Source organism: Pezoporus occidentalis, unplaced genomic scaffold (assembly GCF_034315485.1).
Source record: "Pezoporus occidentalis ecotype Australia unplaced genomic scaffold, CSIRO_AGI_Poc_V1 ctg5, whole genome shotgun sequence".
Lineage (NCBI taxonomy): Eukaryota > Metazoa > Chordata > Aves > Psittaciformes > Psittacidae > Pezoporus > Pezoporus occidentalis.
Genome location: NW_026915835.1, coordinates 13083295 through 13099599, shown reverse-complemented (window position 1 = coordinate 13099599; position 16305 = coordinate 13083295). Strand labels below are relative to the sequence as shown.

At 39.0% G+C, this 16305-nt stretch overlaps 1 protein-coding gene across 3 annotated transcripts in view; it reads right to left on the bottom strand.

The window, feature by feature from the left end:
* Positions 1–5049: 5049 nt before the first annotated feature.
* The window catches only part of SCEL (sciellin), a 48105-nt gene continuing 36849 nt past the window's right edge, over positions 5050–16305 (bottom strand). For 2 of the 3 annotated variants that reach the window (XM_062636911.1, XM_062636912.1), the window contains exons 13-17: positions 15310–15399; positions 13520–13594; positions 12137–12245; positions 9139–9241; positions 5051–8112 (exon numbers count right to left, since the gene is read on the bottom strand). In XM_062636911.1, the coding sequence (XP_062492895.1) occupies positions 8096–8112; positions 9139–9241; positions 12137–12245; positions 13520–13594; positions 15310–15399 (394 nt within the window). In that variant the 3' untranslated portion in view covers positions 5051–8095. Of the gene's footprint in view, positions 8113–9138; positions 9242–12136; positions 12246–13519; positions 13595–15309; positions 15400–16305 lie in introns of all 3 variants that reach the window. The other variant, XM_062636913.1, reaches the window with a different exon arrangement.

The window sequence follows — 16305 nt, the reverse complement described above, 5'->3', positions numbered from 1 at the left end:
TTTCTGGGACAATCTGTAAGTAGAAGAAATGTGGTGCAGCAAAGGCATTTATTGAGTACACTCTCTAGATTGATGAAGGGTGTATGAATTGTGGTATTAATAAATATTCTTCTTATCTAGATCTTTTCCTTGTGTTCCAGTTTCGTTATGGGAAGCAATGTCCCTGCTCTCTCCACTCCCCTGTTTCATGTATGTTCCTACTGAGAAGATCCTGATTCTGAATTAGAAGGAGGGGAAGTTTTTAAAGAGTTGTGGTGATCTCTGAGTAAAAATTAGAAATCAGAGTTCTTGATGCATGTTCTCTTCTCTGACTGAGTATAGCGGATGTCTCACACGAGAAGAGGCAGAAAAAATACCGCTTTCTTCCTTGCTTTCCTCCTTTAGCTTTCCACAGATGTCATTCATGTCAAAACTGGTACGCCTACTCCCACGGAGAAGTTTGGGGTAAGAAAACTGGTATTTTACTACAAAAGGCTTTTCTGTTTCTTCTACTTATATATTACTTTGGTAAATTTATAAAAGCAATGCTCAAATGCATTATCAATTATATAAACAGATGTCGTGGTTTAAACCCAGTCAGGTAACTCGTTCGCTCACTTCCCCCCCTTTCTTGCCCTCCCCCTGCTCTCGGAGGGACGGAGAGGAGAATCAAAAAGAATGCAACTCCCACAGGTTGAGATAAGAACAGTTTAGTAACTAAGGTATAACACAAATCACTACTGCTACCACCAATGATAATAATGATAAAGGAAATAACAAGGGAAGAGAATACATCATCTCACCACCAGCCGACCGATAACTAGCCCCCCCCCAGCCCGACCAAGCTCCGACCGATACCTCCTCCAACCCTGCCGTCTCCCAGCCCTCCCGGCTAACTCCCAGTCACATCCTGGGCATGACGTGCTGTGGTATGGAATACCTCTTTGGCTAACTTGGGTCAGGTGTCCTGTCTCTGCTTCCTCCTGGCTCCCCCTCCTCCCTGGCAGAGCATGAGGCTCACAAAGTCCTTGGCCAAACCAAAACATCGCTTGTTATCAGCTCTGTTCCCGAGCTGAAAGTCAAAACACTGCACTGCACCAGCTACCAAGAAGGGGAAAAATGACTGCTACTGCTGAACCCAGGACATTATCCACCCCTTATTCCATACCATTCACGTCATGCTCAGATCCCACATTTTCAATATACCATCACTCTTATCTCAGTGCACTCTTATCTTAGTGCATGGACCAGTCCCTATAAAGCTGCTGAGTCCATCTGGTCCATGATGTCAGGCTCCGTCTCTTGTAACAGTCTTCCAGAGCAGGAGAGACTGTGTGCAGTGTTCACACTCATGAATAACCTGGGCAATAATGTCCATTGCTAAGTCCACCCCTCGATCATGAGTCCATCTCTGTGTTGCATCTCTGCTCTGATGGCCTGAAGTGCATTGGGCCCACCAGGCTCAAAATAATTCACTGTCCCCTTCAGCAGTTTCTGCAGCTTGTTGCTGGGGACTCCATACAGCTGCCTTCCATCTCCAATGCTTCCAAAGCACTGGAGGGGCCCAGTGGACTAGATACTTGCCCACACTGTCCCACACACCCTGCCACTCCTGGCTGTCCAGCCTTGGGGAAAACCTCTTGGTCCCCCCATATCCTCGTCTAACCCCAGACAAGACCCAAACCTGACTCTGCTTAACTTTTGAGATCAGACAAAATGGTCGTGGGTAGAACACAGTCTGTGTGTGTGCCAACATGCTGATCCCCATCACAATCAGCAGGCAGGTCCCAAGGACACCCAAAGGCCATTCAAAACCTTCAGAACTCTCAACTGATGCTGCTGTACTTGTCACTGGGGCTGGTGCAGCTGCTGTGCTTGCCGGCTCTCCCACCGCCAGCTTCTCTTTTCCTGAGTCCAGCTCTTCCTCCTCTGCCTTGCTGGGAAATGCTGCGTGGTCTCCTGCATCCTCCTGGGGCTCGGCGGGCGGCTTCCGGGAAACGCTCTCGGCCGTCGCGGGGCTCGGCTCCTCCGCGGGGCTCGGCTCGGCCGCGGGGCTCGGCTCCTCCGCCGCCTTCTCCCGCTGCTCGGCAGCCGCCTCCTTCTGCTCCTCGACCGCCCCGACCTCCTCCACCGGCAGCCGTCCCCTCGCGGCCTCCGGCCCCGCTCCCGCCGCCGCTTGGTCCCCGGGGCCGCTCTCCCGGGCCGCTTCAGCAGCCGCCGGCTCCCGGGGCCGCTCCCCTCAGCTCCCCGCAGCCTCACGAAGATGGAGAGTAGGGTGAGGGCCAGGACGGTGAAGAGCAGCCGGACGGCCAGGTACAAGTCCACGGCCACGTCCGTCCCGCCCTGCTGCTGGAGCCCGCCCGTATTACAAGCCATTGCCATAAAGCACAGTGAGACAAGAACCTTAGCCCAGGCCCCACACTTGATAAACACTAACACAGCAAATACCGGCTCTACATAAGTTACAACATTCTGAAGCTGTGAGATCAACAAGAACAACTCTGAGAGCCAATAAATCAGCATTGTGACGAGTGACTATTAATTCGGTCAGATCTGTTGTTATCTCAACCCTTCGTGCCCCACGTTGGGCGCCAAAAAGAACTGTCGTGGTTTAAACCCAGTCAGGTAATTCGTTCGCTCACTTCCCCCCCTTTCTTGCCCTCCCCCTGCTCTCGGAGGGACGGAGAGGAGAATCAAAAAGAATGCAACTCCCACAGGTTGAGATAAGAACAGTTTAGTAACTAAGGTATAACACAAATCACTACTGCTACCACCAATGATAATAATGATAAAGGAAATAACAAGGGAAGAGAATACATCATCTCACCACCAGCCGACCGATAACTAGCCCCCCCCCAGCCCGACCAAGCTCCGACCGATACCTCCTCCAACCCTGCCGTCTCCCAGCCCTCCCGGCTAACTCCCAGTCACATCCTGGGCATGACGTGCTGTGGTATGGAATACCTCTTTGGCTAACTTGGGTCAGGTGTCCTGTCTCTGCTTCCTCCTGGCTCCCCCTCCTCCCTGGCAGAGCATGAGGCTCACAAAGTCCTTGGCCAAACCAAAACATCGCTTGTTATCAGCTCTGTTCCCGAGCTGAAAGTCAAAACACTGCACTGCACCAGCTACCAAGAAGGGGAAAAATGACTGCTACTGCTGAACCCAGGACAACAGATAAGACCAATGTTCAGATGCATTATCAGTCATACAATTCTATAGATTTTCCAAAGAATAGTATTTTTAATGCAATCAAAATGCTACAAGTATGGTAAGTTGGGTTCTCATTCTTAATTCCGAGATTCGAACTACGTATGGAGATAATATAATTCAAAGTTCCAGGAGTGGAAACTCCCTAGAGGAGCTAGAAGATATGAAAGTAGACCAACATTTTCTGGCATATTTGTCTTACAGTTAAGTCTGGCTACCGATTTCAATGGCACCATTATTTATGGCCACACTATTACATTTTAAATTCCTATCCCCAGTTTTCAAAATCACTGATTCTACTTGTCCTTAATCGGCTTCTTTGCATAATGTTTTCATCTTCTTAATCATTTCTCCTGTTTCTGCTTCTTTTGGGTATTTTGACATGTGAACACTATTTCCGCACCCACTCCCCTCCCCCATTGGGAAAAATGGCTTGGATGCCAGAAAAAAGATTGGCTTTTCTTTCCAGAAGTGATTGTTTCTTTTTCCTCTATTTTCCTTTTTTTTTTTTTTTTTTTAATGTTGTGTTCCTGAGTAGGTAGTTTTAATGGCTGCACATTGTTCTCACCACAATAGCTGTCTAAGCTTCCTAAACAGATGTCTGATGACTGCACAGCAATGCCAAGTCTCAGACAAGTGCTTTTGGCATGATCATGCTCATATATTGACTCTAACAGGACAAAACCAACCAATTTTAAGTCTTGGCACAGGCTGAGAGATTATAGCTGTCAATTTATAACTGACACAGTTATAAAAACTCCATGAAGAATAATATGTTTACAAGTAGCTTGCTTGGAAGGGGAGTGAAATCTGATTTTTTCTTGAGCCATTTACGCAGGTGCAGCAGTACCACCCAGAGGCCACTGCTGTGCTGGGTGCTGCACAAACAAGGAGTTTGTTCCTGTCCAAAAGAGCTCAGATACTGGAAAGGCAAATAAGATAGTAAAGCTTAGAAGTGATCATATGAAAACATTTCTAGTAATCTCGGATGAAAACCCCAAAACTTGCACTCTCTCAGCCTCCTACACCATCTAAATCTGAGTGCAGACAACTCCTCTAACGTTGCTAGAAAGGAGCACAACATTAACAGAGATAAACAGAGGATCATTCAGACTGCTTTTAATTATAAATTAGGCTACTTAGATGAGATGGAGAAATTCCAGGATCTGGTCTCTGCTCTCAGGACTGTCTCTACATTTTCTATTCAGCAGTGATTCCTGAGGGGTCAGTAGGCACCTAGTGATTGCGTACGCAATGCAGCTATCCTGCAGGCCATGGGCCATAAGGATCCACCCTCTACCCATATCAGGGAACATGGCAACAACACCTGATTTATTCCATACACTAGCCTGTTCCACTGTGTTACATGACTTGGTTAAAATAGAGGTAAGATGGGGCAGAAATAGAACTTGACCCTCCCACTTTCTGGGCCAGTGATCTGCTCAAAGAGGAGAACAGCACCCCCCTGATTTTAAAAAGCAGTAATTATCAGGAGATTTTTGTGGAGGTTGGATCTCAGCACAGTGTGCCAAACACGTTTTGAGAATATCTGCAGGCTACTCTCCCTGAAATGCAAGGTATGTTTCTAAGTCCCAGTTTTACTGATGCAGGAGATGAGAGCTGCATTGCTTAGATCAGGCAAGACAGAAAACAGGACAGTAGGCCTTTGAAGTAAAAGAAGGAAAAATGGGTTTAAGACCTCAGTGTTTCTGCATCCGTTAAGAAGCTAAACAGCTATTTTGGTCAACAGTTTCAGACTTGGGCACTACCTGAGTATCAAAACTACCTGAGTATTAAGTGTCTTTATCCTTTGTCTTTATGGAATGAAGGATGTCTCTACTGTTACACTGCTTGAAGAAAAATGAGGTGGTTTGGTGCAGCAGATGGAAAAAAAGGAAGCTACATTTCTCCCTTGCAGTTTGACACCAACCTGACTGGAAGTTAAAAACACCTCTCAGTGTAACAGAGTAGCTACAATGAGCAACATGCAAGTATGATCAGAAAGCAAAACCAATCAGGAAAGTGGATACTTTTCATCCTAAACAACAGGATTATGTTAAAGTGTCAAGGAAAGCAACTGGAGTAGCAGAGTTCTGAGTAAGTAAACTGAACACATGAAACAATCCCAACACAACACACATCTCCATAGCAAGGCGTGGGGAATAGAGCTGACCTCTGGATAAAAGCAAGGCCTCTTTGATGCTGACCAGCTCTTTACAAGCATAGCTAAGGGGGCTCTACAAAGTAACAAAGAGCATGTCTTGTCAAACTCAGAGAGATGCTTGTTTTAAGAGGAAAAGGATGTAAGTATCAGTAGCTTTGAAGTAATCTACATATTTAAATGCATCAATATATATTACATGCATTATTTCACTCCTTTCCTCTTATTGCTTGATTCTGCCCCCTGTAGAGCTATGCCCCAGCTTTGTAAGATAAAGTATCCATTACACACTGAAAAAATGGGCCTGATGAATCAAAACCCCCACATAATTTAGTACATCATCTCTCAATAGAGCTTTTCAGTATAATTTAATGCATTATTGAAGATAACACGTTCATTAAAACAGCTGCCAGCAAACTGTTCATTTGGATTGTTTCATGGAAGCACTAGTCAAAGAGAAATAAAACACCACATGCTAATGATATGCAAAAAGGAAAAAAAAAATTCAGTTTTGATACATTGGTATTGAGATGTTAATATGATTTTTTTTAATGACTACTGCCATGCTGGCTTTTATATGGTAAATATGAAGCATCACAAACCCGGTGTTTCTTTTCAGCAAACTTACAACATATAATAAAAAATAACAAAAAAACACATGGCAAAATTACCAGGGTTGTTCAGCAAGTATGAATTAACAAGCATGGAATTATTATTTATTGTTTCTTATTGCAGCTTCTCTCTCTGTAAGCATTTAAGTAGCAGATTTTTGGATACAGACTTTGCTCCTGGTCTCTAATGGAATGAACTGAAATCTCTAATCCTCTCAAATGCTAGGAAGTCCTGGATTCTAATGATCTGGTTCAAATGAACATCTAACATCTTTCACTGTAACAGCCTTAGCAATAAATATTGGCCTCTGAACAGGGCCAAATCTCTGACCCCAACATTAAAATTTCACCACTACTTTTCTCCACCTGTTTTGCAAGTCTCATTGTTTCCTGGTGAAGCACAGGGTAATAACAAGTATAGTTTAATTAGAATATGCCATCAGCAAGAGACACACCAGAAAAAAAAAAAATCTATAACAGGTTTATTAAAGCTACTGCCGTTAATTAATAAGAAATTTTAATAAAATTAACAAAACAAATTACTGTTTCATGGGTCCTTTACGTATCAGTCTGAACATCCTTCAAGCCAGGCAAGACAGATTACATCATTATTCAGCTGCAGACCCAATTGTATAAATTACACAGACATCCATACCTCCTGTCTCCTCTACTGAATGTGCAGATGAGGAGAGAAATTTTGTCTGGGGCAGCCATTCAGCAGTCTAATATTAATCTATGGCTTTGGCACTTTTTGCCCTTCTAAGCTTTTGCTAAGGTCCAGCAGCCTCCGAGCGCTCTAGGTCTGTCATGGTCATATCCAGTAAGTCCTTTTAAGTTGAGATGTAGGTGGTGAAAGTCAGTTCTGAATAACCATGATCTGGAACATCTCATGGCAGAGACTAGTAGTTGACACCTTTGTTTGTCTAGCAAATGACTGAATTATTTATTATTTTAAACAAATAGGCAGGTAATTATTGAGCGTTGCGGAAACATTGTAACAAAGGATGAGCTCTTCTTCTAGTTTCTATACCTTAATGAACATATTCTCTTCAAAAGGAAAAAACCCAGTGCTTTCACTGTAGTCTCAAAGGAAGGAGTTTATCTGGCCTAATGTAAATGTCTAGAAATTTGAGCTATTCACTCCAGGTTCCGTTGCAAACCATGGAAAGTAAAACATACATTCAGAGCATGGTTAACATCATGGTATACTAGATGTTTGCAATCTGACCAATTGAATCACTTCCTAAAAATGTCTACTTCTCTATATGAGTATAAAGACAGAATAGAACAAGTAACTTCAATGTCTGCAGTATAGATGTTTAAATTTAAGTGAGATGAATCCATCCAAGGTGTTTCGATATTCCGCTTAATAAGGTAGGCAAGATAAATACAACATAGTGGCATGCAAAGTATGTATTTCATAATTTCATGGCAGCTACTGAGTGTGCACTTCTTAAAAAAAAAAAAAAGGGTATACAATAGTTACCAGAATTACACACGGGGGGGGGGGGGGGATACTTCTAATTGAAACCCTCTAGCATTTTTTGTCTGGAATTCCTCTCCAGTAACAGAGATGCATTTTCCAAAGATGATTCGTTCCATTGTAAAGTTATCATTTAAGTTAGTTGGGAATAATCTTCCTCTGCAGACTGATGTCTCTCCTGAAAGGCACAGAGTGAACCCACCTCACTCTGTGTTAAAACAGTAGTTTAAACTGAATAGCTGACTTCTAAATGATTAATCTTTGATGGGATTAATCCTATACATGCTATATAAAGGTAGCAGGTCTTTGAGGAGATGTGTTTTCAGTAAAAAGAATACAGCCCCTTCAAAATGTATGTGTAGGTATATCCTGCCATTCAGAAAATTTTAATAAATTATTATTAGTTTTCCATGTAGTTTCACAAATCTGATAAATATATTGAACAGTATCTTCTTTTGCTTCCTGGAATGTATGTGTTAAAAAAACACCTAAATTCTCAAGCACTTGATTCCTTTGGAAACCGTGCAGTGGGACTGCATTTAAAGTATTTGTTCCTAGCAGTAAAAATAATCATTTTCCATAGTGGTTTGAATTAACAGGGCAATACACTTAACTAAACACTAGTGGAACTTCTTTATCACGCTGTATGTCAAATTAGTAAATCCACTTTTCTGCAAAAGAGAAAAGATTGATCAGAAATGCCAGAAAATCAGTATTCTCTAAGTGTCACACAAGGAAACTTTTAGATCAATTTATTTATTTTTTATTTATAAAATCTACTGAAGTCTCACCTTGTCATTTCTGAAATGGGGTATGTCACTTTATAATGCTTAACATACAGATACTTGGTCTGTCTGTCTACAGTTTAATAACTGTCAAAATGCCTTATTAATTTTATAATTGAATAAATTGCAAAATTCACTCTTCCCATCAAATTTTGCAATGACATAGTAACACAAAGTATTTTAACAAAACAAATTAATATAATTTTAGTTAGTACGATCATATCTCAGAAGTACATTGGTGAACACCACCTTATCGAACATTTCATCTACATTTTCATTTGTCTTTATTTGGTACAGAGGTACTGATTTTTAGTGTTATGAATTAATAAATGCCATGAACAGGGAAGACTTAAAAGCTAGCAACTTCTAGAATAATTCATAAAACAAAAGCTTCATTCTTCAGTGCCTTGCACATTTGTTTACTCACTATGCTCCTCACAAAAGTAAGAATGGTACTCACAGTAGATTATTTTCATTATGATTTAATAGATTTTGTATCTTCTCTTTGTTGTTCACAATGACTACATTAGGTGAAAATACCTCTGAACCCTGGTTTATTTGTTTCAGTAGAACAATCTGGTTCTCAGGTGGCCTTGCAATTTATTCTTGTCACTTCCTGGGTAAGATGCCATTGACTCACTGTAGGTGTCTCCATTGACAGCAGAGGCAGGACTCTACAGATTTCAATGAGACCTTAAGAGATCTTCCTCACAAGTACCGAATAACTATTATGTCTAGATCCTGGGGTTGGATATCATCCTAACTCAGTCTTACTGAATGAAATACTTTGAAAAGGTTTAAGTGAACAGAAATGAGCAAAAGCAACAGTTGTGTGGTAATATATTGAAGTTATTTGAATGAATTTCTCTACACTCTTGTTCTATGTTCAGTATAATGCATCTTGCATCTTACCTTTAACTTTGGAATAGCAAGGCTCACAATGCACAGTTTGTCTGTAAATCCAAATGCTGTCTCCTGCTCTCAGATCTTCCAGTGGTCTTTTACATACTTCACACTTTGACACACAAGTAAAAGTAACAAGAAAAATTAAAATGAAACCTTCTCTAATATTCGTTCCCTGGATGCTATCTTTTAGGAAGTAAGCAACCACAGACCAGAATAAGGGTTATGAGTACTGCATTATCAGCTAATCTGAACTCTGAAAGAGCAGTTTTAACAGTCAATTATACATCTGAATATCTCACCTTTAGACATCTAAAAATCAGAAACCTAAGTCTCAACTGGTTCCCTAGGTTCTCATTATACTCACCAACTCATTCCTTCCCCCAGACATTTCCACATATACTCTTTCTGTCTTAGTTTAGAGATTTATTATAAAATAAAATGAATCACCCTTTTGAGATCCTTTTGTTTGTTCACTGAGTAAAGGAAGCATGATCAGACTTAATCCAACTCAGAGTAGATCTTAGAGAACCTAAACCTTTAAAAATATTTTATACTGTATCTTAATCATTAACTGTCTCCCCCATTATTGCAGAATCTGGACACTGCTTTCACAAATGTCTCACAAAGATAATTTTTGAGATAGAGAAGCATTGCCTATGTTTCACATATGAAAATACACAGATATGCACAGAGGTTGACTTCCCAAGATCACAAGGAAAGCCTACAGTGGACCAAGGAGCAAAGTAATTTGATCTATAAACAAGAATCTTAACACCATCCATTTTTTGCAATCTAATGAAAGAATAACAAATTCAGGGTGTTTTTTTTTTGATTTTTTTTATCCTCTGATAAGTGAAAACCAGAGTCTTCCCATGATTTTCATGATGGCTGTCTATTCAGATAAATTTGGACTAAAAATCTTTATAAAAATTAAAAACCTTACCCAGAACATCCTTTAGCAGGTAAACAAATAAAGAAACCGCATGATGTCAACACCATGGACTTAAAGACAGTGGGATTAGATCAAGGATCCAGACAATATGCAATTGCCTTAGATTACACATGCTCACTAGGGCTAGTATGAAATTTCAGCTGAGCACTCCACATTGATTAGCATAACATATGAGAATACTAAGCAACTTTTTTTTTTTAATGTTTTACCATATTGCTTTTTTTCTATGCCTTTTCTACACAAGCTGCTAATATTAAGGTACTATTAAAATAGTCTGCTCCCTTCACTAGTTTTATGTTTCCTCGTATAAATCAGCAAAAGGATGGTCATGTTTTCAAAGCATTGACCGCTAAGACTAACTAGCATTTTTATACAGAAAAAAACTACAGTCTGGACTATTTACTCACTGAATTTCAAGGCCAGATTGGACAGAGTCTTGAGCAACCTATTCTAGTGGGAGGTGTCTCTGGCCAAGGCAGGGGGTTGGAACTAGGTAATCTTAAGGTGCTTCCCTACCCTAACCATTCTATGATTCTATAATTACCTTTACAAGGAAACAAAGACCTCATGCTGCTGCCAGCTACATGGAAATCTCTAATGGATACAGGGTATTTGTAAAGAGCTAAATGAATATTAATGATAGGAAATTGCACTACTTAGTTAAATACATAACTAGAAGCATGAACCACAGACCTACATTAGCTGTTTAATTTTTTTACCAATGCTTTCATAAATGTGTAGTTACACAAAATTAAGCTGAATTTTGCTGACCAGAAATGTCCCCACTTGAGAACAGGTAGCAAAAGGATATAATTTAAAAGTTAATATTAAATATTTAACAGATAATTTGGCCAATACCAGTGTAGGATGTTAGCACTCCTAACTGTGTCAAAAGCCTATTCCTCTTTATGTGGGTTGATCTATCCAAAAAGAATAGAAGCAAATCAGAGCTTGTATTTACTTGCAGTAGGAGTATGGAGGAGGTATTACATAGTGATTTACATGGAAGAAATTGCATTTCTACTGCTCACAGGGCTTAGAAAGTCCATATGAGACAAAAAGCATATGTAACTTCATACATGTTAAGTATAGCCTTACTGCTGTATTCTGCTTTGAGTTACTTTTTGTGCAATAACTAGGTAGAAGACCTGCTGTCAGAAGCAGAAGTATATGCAAGCGGGACAGAAAAATAAGCTATGGTAATGTGTGATTTTGAGAGTATTGTTTGTTACAACAACAAACTCTGTGCTGAGATGCAAGCAGAATTAAGACAAATGAAGTGGAAGGAAAATGGACTAGAGGGCTGAGCATTGATAGGCTTACCCTGCAAAAAGTTTAAGAGTGACTTTTAGGCTGAGACTTAGGCTTTGGAACGACAAGCAAATTTTTTTCTGTGCTTTCATTTTTACTGGAAATAGGAAAAAAAAAAAAAGAAACCAAACATGATTTGTAATAGAATGAGAAAGACATATCCATTTTCATCAGTATTTTATCCTACAGCAGAAACTATCTGTAAGACCCAAATTTCAACCAAATATTTGATCCCAGTGGGTAAAATGATTTTACCTCTGGCTTAAATACCTTTTACTGATGCCTTTGAGTGTGGCTTCTGCACAAGCCATAGTTGTCCTTAATCAAGGACATCTACAAAGCTTCACAAAAAGAGAAATAGAATAAAATTTTACAATATGAAGAAAGTGTAAATAGTATATAATTAATCAAATAGAAGCCTGTGCAGCTGAAGCCTTATAAATGTGTAGGACATTCAGGGTACATTACATTGCACTCTTTATCCCCCTTGTGGTTGCAAGAAAGAAGTATAGACAGGGAGAGGGAAAGTAGAGGAGAGAGATGAAAAAAAAAGAGGAAGGGATTGTGTAGAGTAAGAGAGACTAGTATTTCCTACATTAATCTTCATCTCCAGGGTGCAAGAGTTCCTCTTCTCCCAGGTGGAGAAGGCCTAAGGACTAAATATTCTCCTATTATCTCTGTACTATAATGCAGGTATTACATTCAAATTATATTTCTTAGTAGCAGGTGAAATCCTCTTACCTTGAAGCAAGTTGAATGACAGCAAATTTGCAAGGCATCTAAGATCATTTTGGCATCTATGCCCAAGGGCTTCCTGCAGTATGTACATATATCTTTTCCAATTATACTCCTGTGTATATAATACAACATCAGCTGTCAGAAAAAAACCTACCATTGAAATCTCAAGGAGAAAATTGATAAGCTTAGGGCACTAGGTGCGAAAGACATTTGTATACTGTACAATGGCCATAAATGGAAAAACATCATGTGTATGTTCCTTTCATTCTAGTTGACAGCTGTAATATACATGCTCCTGTGATGAGCAAAATGCTGAGCGTAATAGTCAACTAGCAAAAATACCTTGCTAGAAAGAATGGTCTTTGGTGAACTGAATGATTTCAAACAATAATGAGACTGTATTAAGCTGCTGAATGTCTGGGAGCATGTATACTAAATGGGGATGAAGTGAAGGATAATGATTTTAACATTTTAATCACAAAAGAAAATTGGTAGTTGAATTTAAACTGCTGTCATTTGATCAGTCTGATAAAGAACTCTCTTCTATGTTGTGGAAGAGCCTGAAAACATAGGCAGAAATCCTACCTTCATTGCAGTTATAGTGAACACATGCATAGAACAGCCTACCTGCTATTCATAACAATCATATTTTAAAAAATTTTCTCACCTCTTTTTGCATTCTTATGTGGCATCAATATGTACTTTCCCTAGATACAACTTTTGGTGTGTCTAGTATCAACTGGTCTTGCTCCTTTTCATTCAATAGTAAACCACTGTACTAATATTTAATCATGCCCAGAATCTTTTATACTTACTTTGGAAAAGAAAAAAGAAAAAATCTTTATTTCCAAGTAGTGGGACTGTGCAGATTCTCTGAACTGAAAATAGTGACCACATTTATTTTATTATTCTTTTTAAGATATTACTGATGAGCAAATATCCTTCTTATGTTTGGGACTATTTTAGCTGGTGTGAAAACACAGAGTTTTTAACAGCATTGTCATGTGAAGCTGTTCTTCCACATCTGTACATAGAGTTGGTCATTACAGACAACATCCCCAAAAAGGAAGGAAATTTTGCAGGATAAGAAGCTCCCCAAGGTAGAAACCTACAGAATCACAAAGCCAACTCTGTCACTTAAGGCACTGGCTATTGTTTCTATAGATATTTTAAAATGTCAGCTGTGACAAGGCTAACATAACATTAGGCTGATGAACCGTGGTAATGATTTGACGGCATGACCCCACTGAAAGGGAGCTCCATATGAAAAGCTGTCTGACAAGCCTAATGGGGACTTCCACTGCTCTCTTTTGTCTGAATACTTGAATGCTTATGCAAAATGTCTGTGTCCTTTGGTATTCTACAATGTTATTAATGTGTACTTACCGATCAGAAGTAGAGTAAACAGTTTTGATAGTATTTCCAGTTATATTTTTGTCATAGGTACCATATGATGATTTGCTGTGAATCAGTGAAAGAATAGCAATTACTAAACAGTACTTTTTATTTTTAAAGGTTTCACTACACTGATGATAATATGCAAATAAAACTAATGTAAAATGCTTGTAAAAAAAAATCATCATACTTGGTGATGTATTATCTTCTTCACAGCCATCAAGAAAAATATATAAAATTAAAACAAACAAACAAACAAACACAAATTAGAAATATAGTGTCCTTAGACCATGTTCTGTTGCTGAATGATTCTTCAGCATTTCAAAATTCAATCCATAATTCCACTGAGCAAAATCTACATGATATGATTGGGTTTGCCTGTGCTGAGATCCCAGCCTAAATGCTACATTTCAGGAAATGGTGACACACTGCTTTTTATCCCTTTTCTCCCTCTTCTTTCACTAGTCCTCAAAGAGGTGCCAAACAGCCAAACGAAAGTACAATACCCCCCTCGAAGTAGAGTCAGGGTCTTTGTAATACAGGCTGTTCAATTTGAGATTTGTGCTCACTACAGTAACTGTATTGTTCCTTGTATCAGAGTACAAAGGAATATACTGAATTTAACTATCAGGAGAAGCTAAATCTTCCTTTGTAACCGTCCCAGTTCTAGTTGCTTAACTGTCAGTTTTGTTTGCATGGAAGGGATGGGCATGTATGTAACAGCTGAAGAAGTCATCCTGCCATACATGTTTTGAACATTTCTGAACTGGTTTAATTATCCTATTCCTCCAGAAATTCATAAGGTATATGGTAATTATTATGTTTCATATCACTCTTGAATAATGTTTAGCAATGTTAGGAACCATTTTTTATAATCACGTGCATTCGTAGAATGTATCTTTTTCAGGGAAAGTGTAACAGACATATGGGATTATATCTTTAAATAGTCCTGTTTATATTAACACTTAATTAATCCACATATATGGCTGGGTTGGTACCAAAGGGCGGTTTTTCTAATCGAAGAAGGTCTTTTATTTAAAATTATTCTATTTTTGTTGTCATAATTCTTTAAAATGCATATTGACTGTGAAGAAACATATATTTCCTTTATTCCAATGATTTCCTGTTACTAACAGACCTTGTCTTTAGTTAGTTCTATACAATATCCCTACATCATATTTTTCAGTCAGATTTGCAATGTGTGTGTTTATAGAGACAGAATCCACCTAGAACAAGAGTATTTGCAAGAGAAATGGTTTTTAAAATAGTTTGTACCTGGTCAAAAAGTCAGAAGCCCACATTACAGTTTCAGCGATTGGGATGAGAGATGATACATGGGTTCAGATTCATCCCATATACTTTTAGGAACTTAGCAGGCACTGGAGTGTAATGTTTTCCTTACAGCTTCTGAAAGAAATAAGCTCCCTGAGAGTGTGGTGTGTCCAACATGCAGGAAATGCCTTTCCTCTTTGATAGTATAAGAATTCTGGCTTAACCACTATCCTAAATTTCATGCCTCAGCTACATCTCTAAAGCTACACAGGTTCTGTCTTACGCTCTCCACTCTGTGTGCTAGAGCTACGCTCTATGAGCCACCGTGCATGGGATCTTGGAAGCAGAATTTGGAAGGGGGCTGGCATCTTTCCAGAGACCAGGGTAAAGTTTCTAAATATCCCTGAAATATCTTGTATAGATGGGTTCTCTTATTTTTTATTTATTTTTTTTTTTTTTAAGAAATGCCACTTTAGGTGTTATGGTTCTCAATACGTTGTCCACAGTACCTGGTCTTTCTTTCGCTGTCACTGTAGTAGTTTGTTTCTGGGAGATTATTTAGAGCCCTTGGAGGATTTTCATATGCTTGCTCAGTTATCCTAAAAAAGAGAAACCACGCAATAAGAAAAAAACCAACTTTTAGAAATCATATTCAGTTACACAAATTTCAGTTACACTTACAGCCATAAATGTAGAAACTTGGGCTAGAAACAGTAGGTAAAAGAAATTTATCTTTTTCTTATGGTTGTTAAATTGTTGCTTGTGAAAAATAATGGAATCAGTGACCTATAATTTTAAGTCTTCTAGTTAATGCTGGTAGATATATTCATATCAGAAACTTCATCTAACTTTAATTGAACTCTGGTTACCTTAAAGTGCTTACTGCGGTTGTCAGCTATGCAGTAATGTCTGAGAAGTTGATAGCACTGTGCATTTTCTTGGCAGTATTCTATAATGTTTTTTATTGGTTTTATTATTTCTTAGTTCCAAATTTATTTATATAAATATATATATATATATAAAATACAGTTATGTTTTTATTAGAAATGACCAACTAAACAGATATGAAGAGTCATTTTCAAAAGTAGGATTACAATTCAAGTAAATGAAATGTTGCCTCCTGCAGTTTTCCCTGCCACAAACATGACATGCAACCAAACATAACAATAAATCTTGTCAGACAAATTATAGGATTTAAGGGGTAAGTGCTAATAATGTTTTTGATGGTTTTACAAAGCAGCTCAGACAAAGGCTGCTCTTGTTTGGTTCTGCCAAAAGTTATATTCTGAACCAACTTGATGATTATCAGCCTTGACTCTGGATGTTTGGGCTGCAGCTTGATTTATTTCAGTGAACTTGCCAAGGCCTGAAGCTTTGCTAAATGAACTTGCTCAGTGCTGATCACTGTTTTATATGCACAGCATGCTGCATGAAGCAGCACCCTCTGTTGTGCCCGACTCCTAATCTGTCAGGCCCCCTTTCAGAACTACAAGAGAAACTCATTC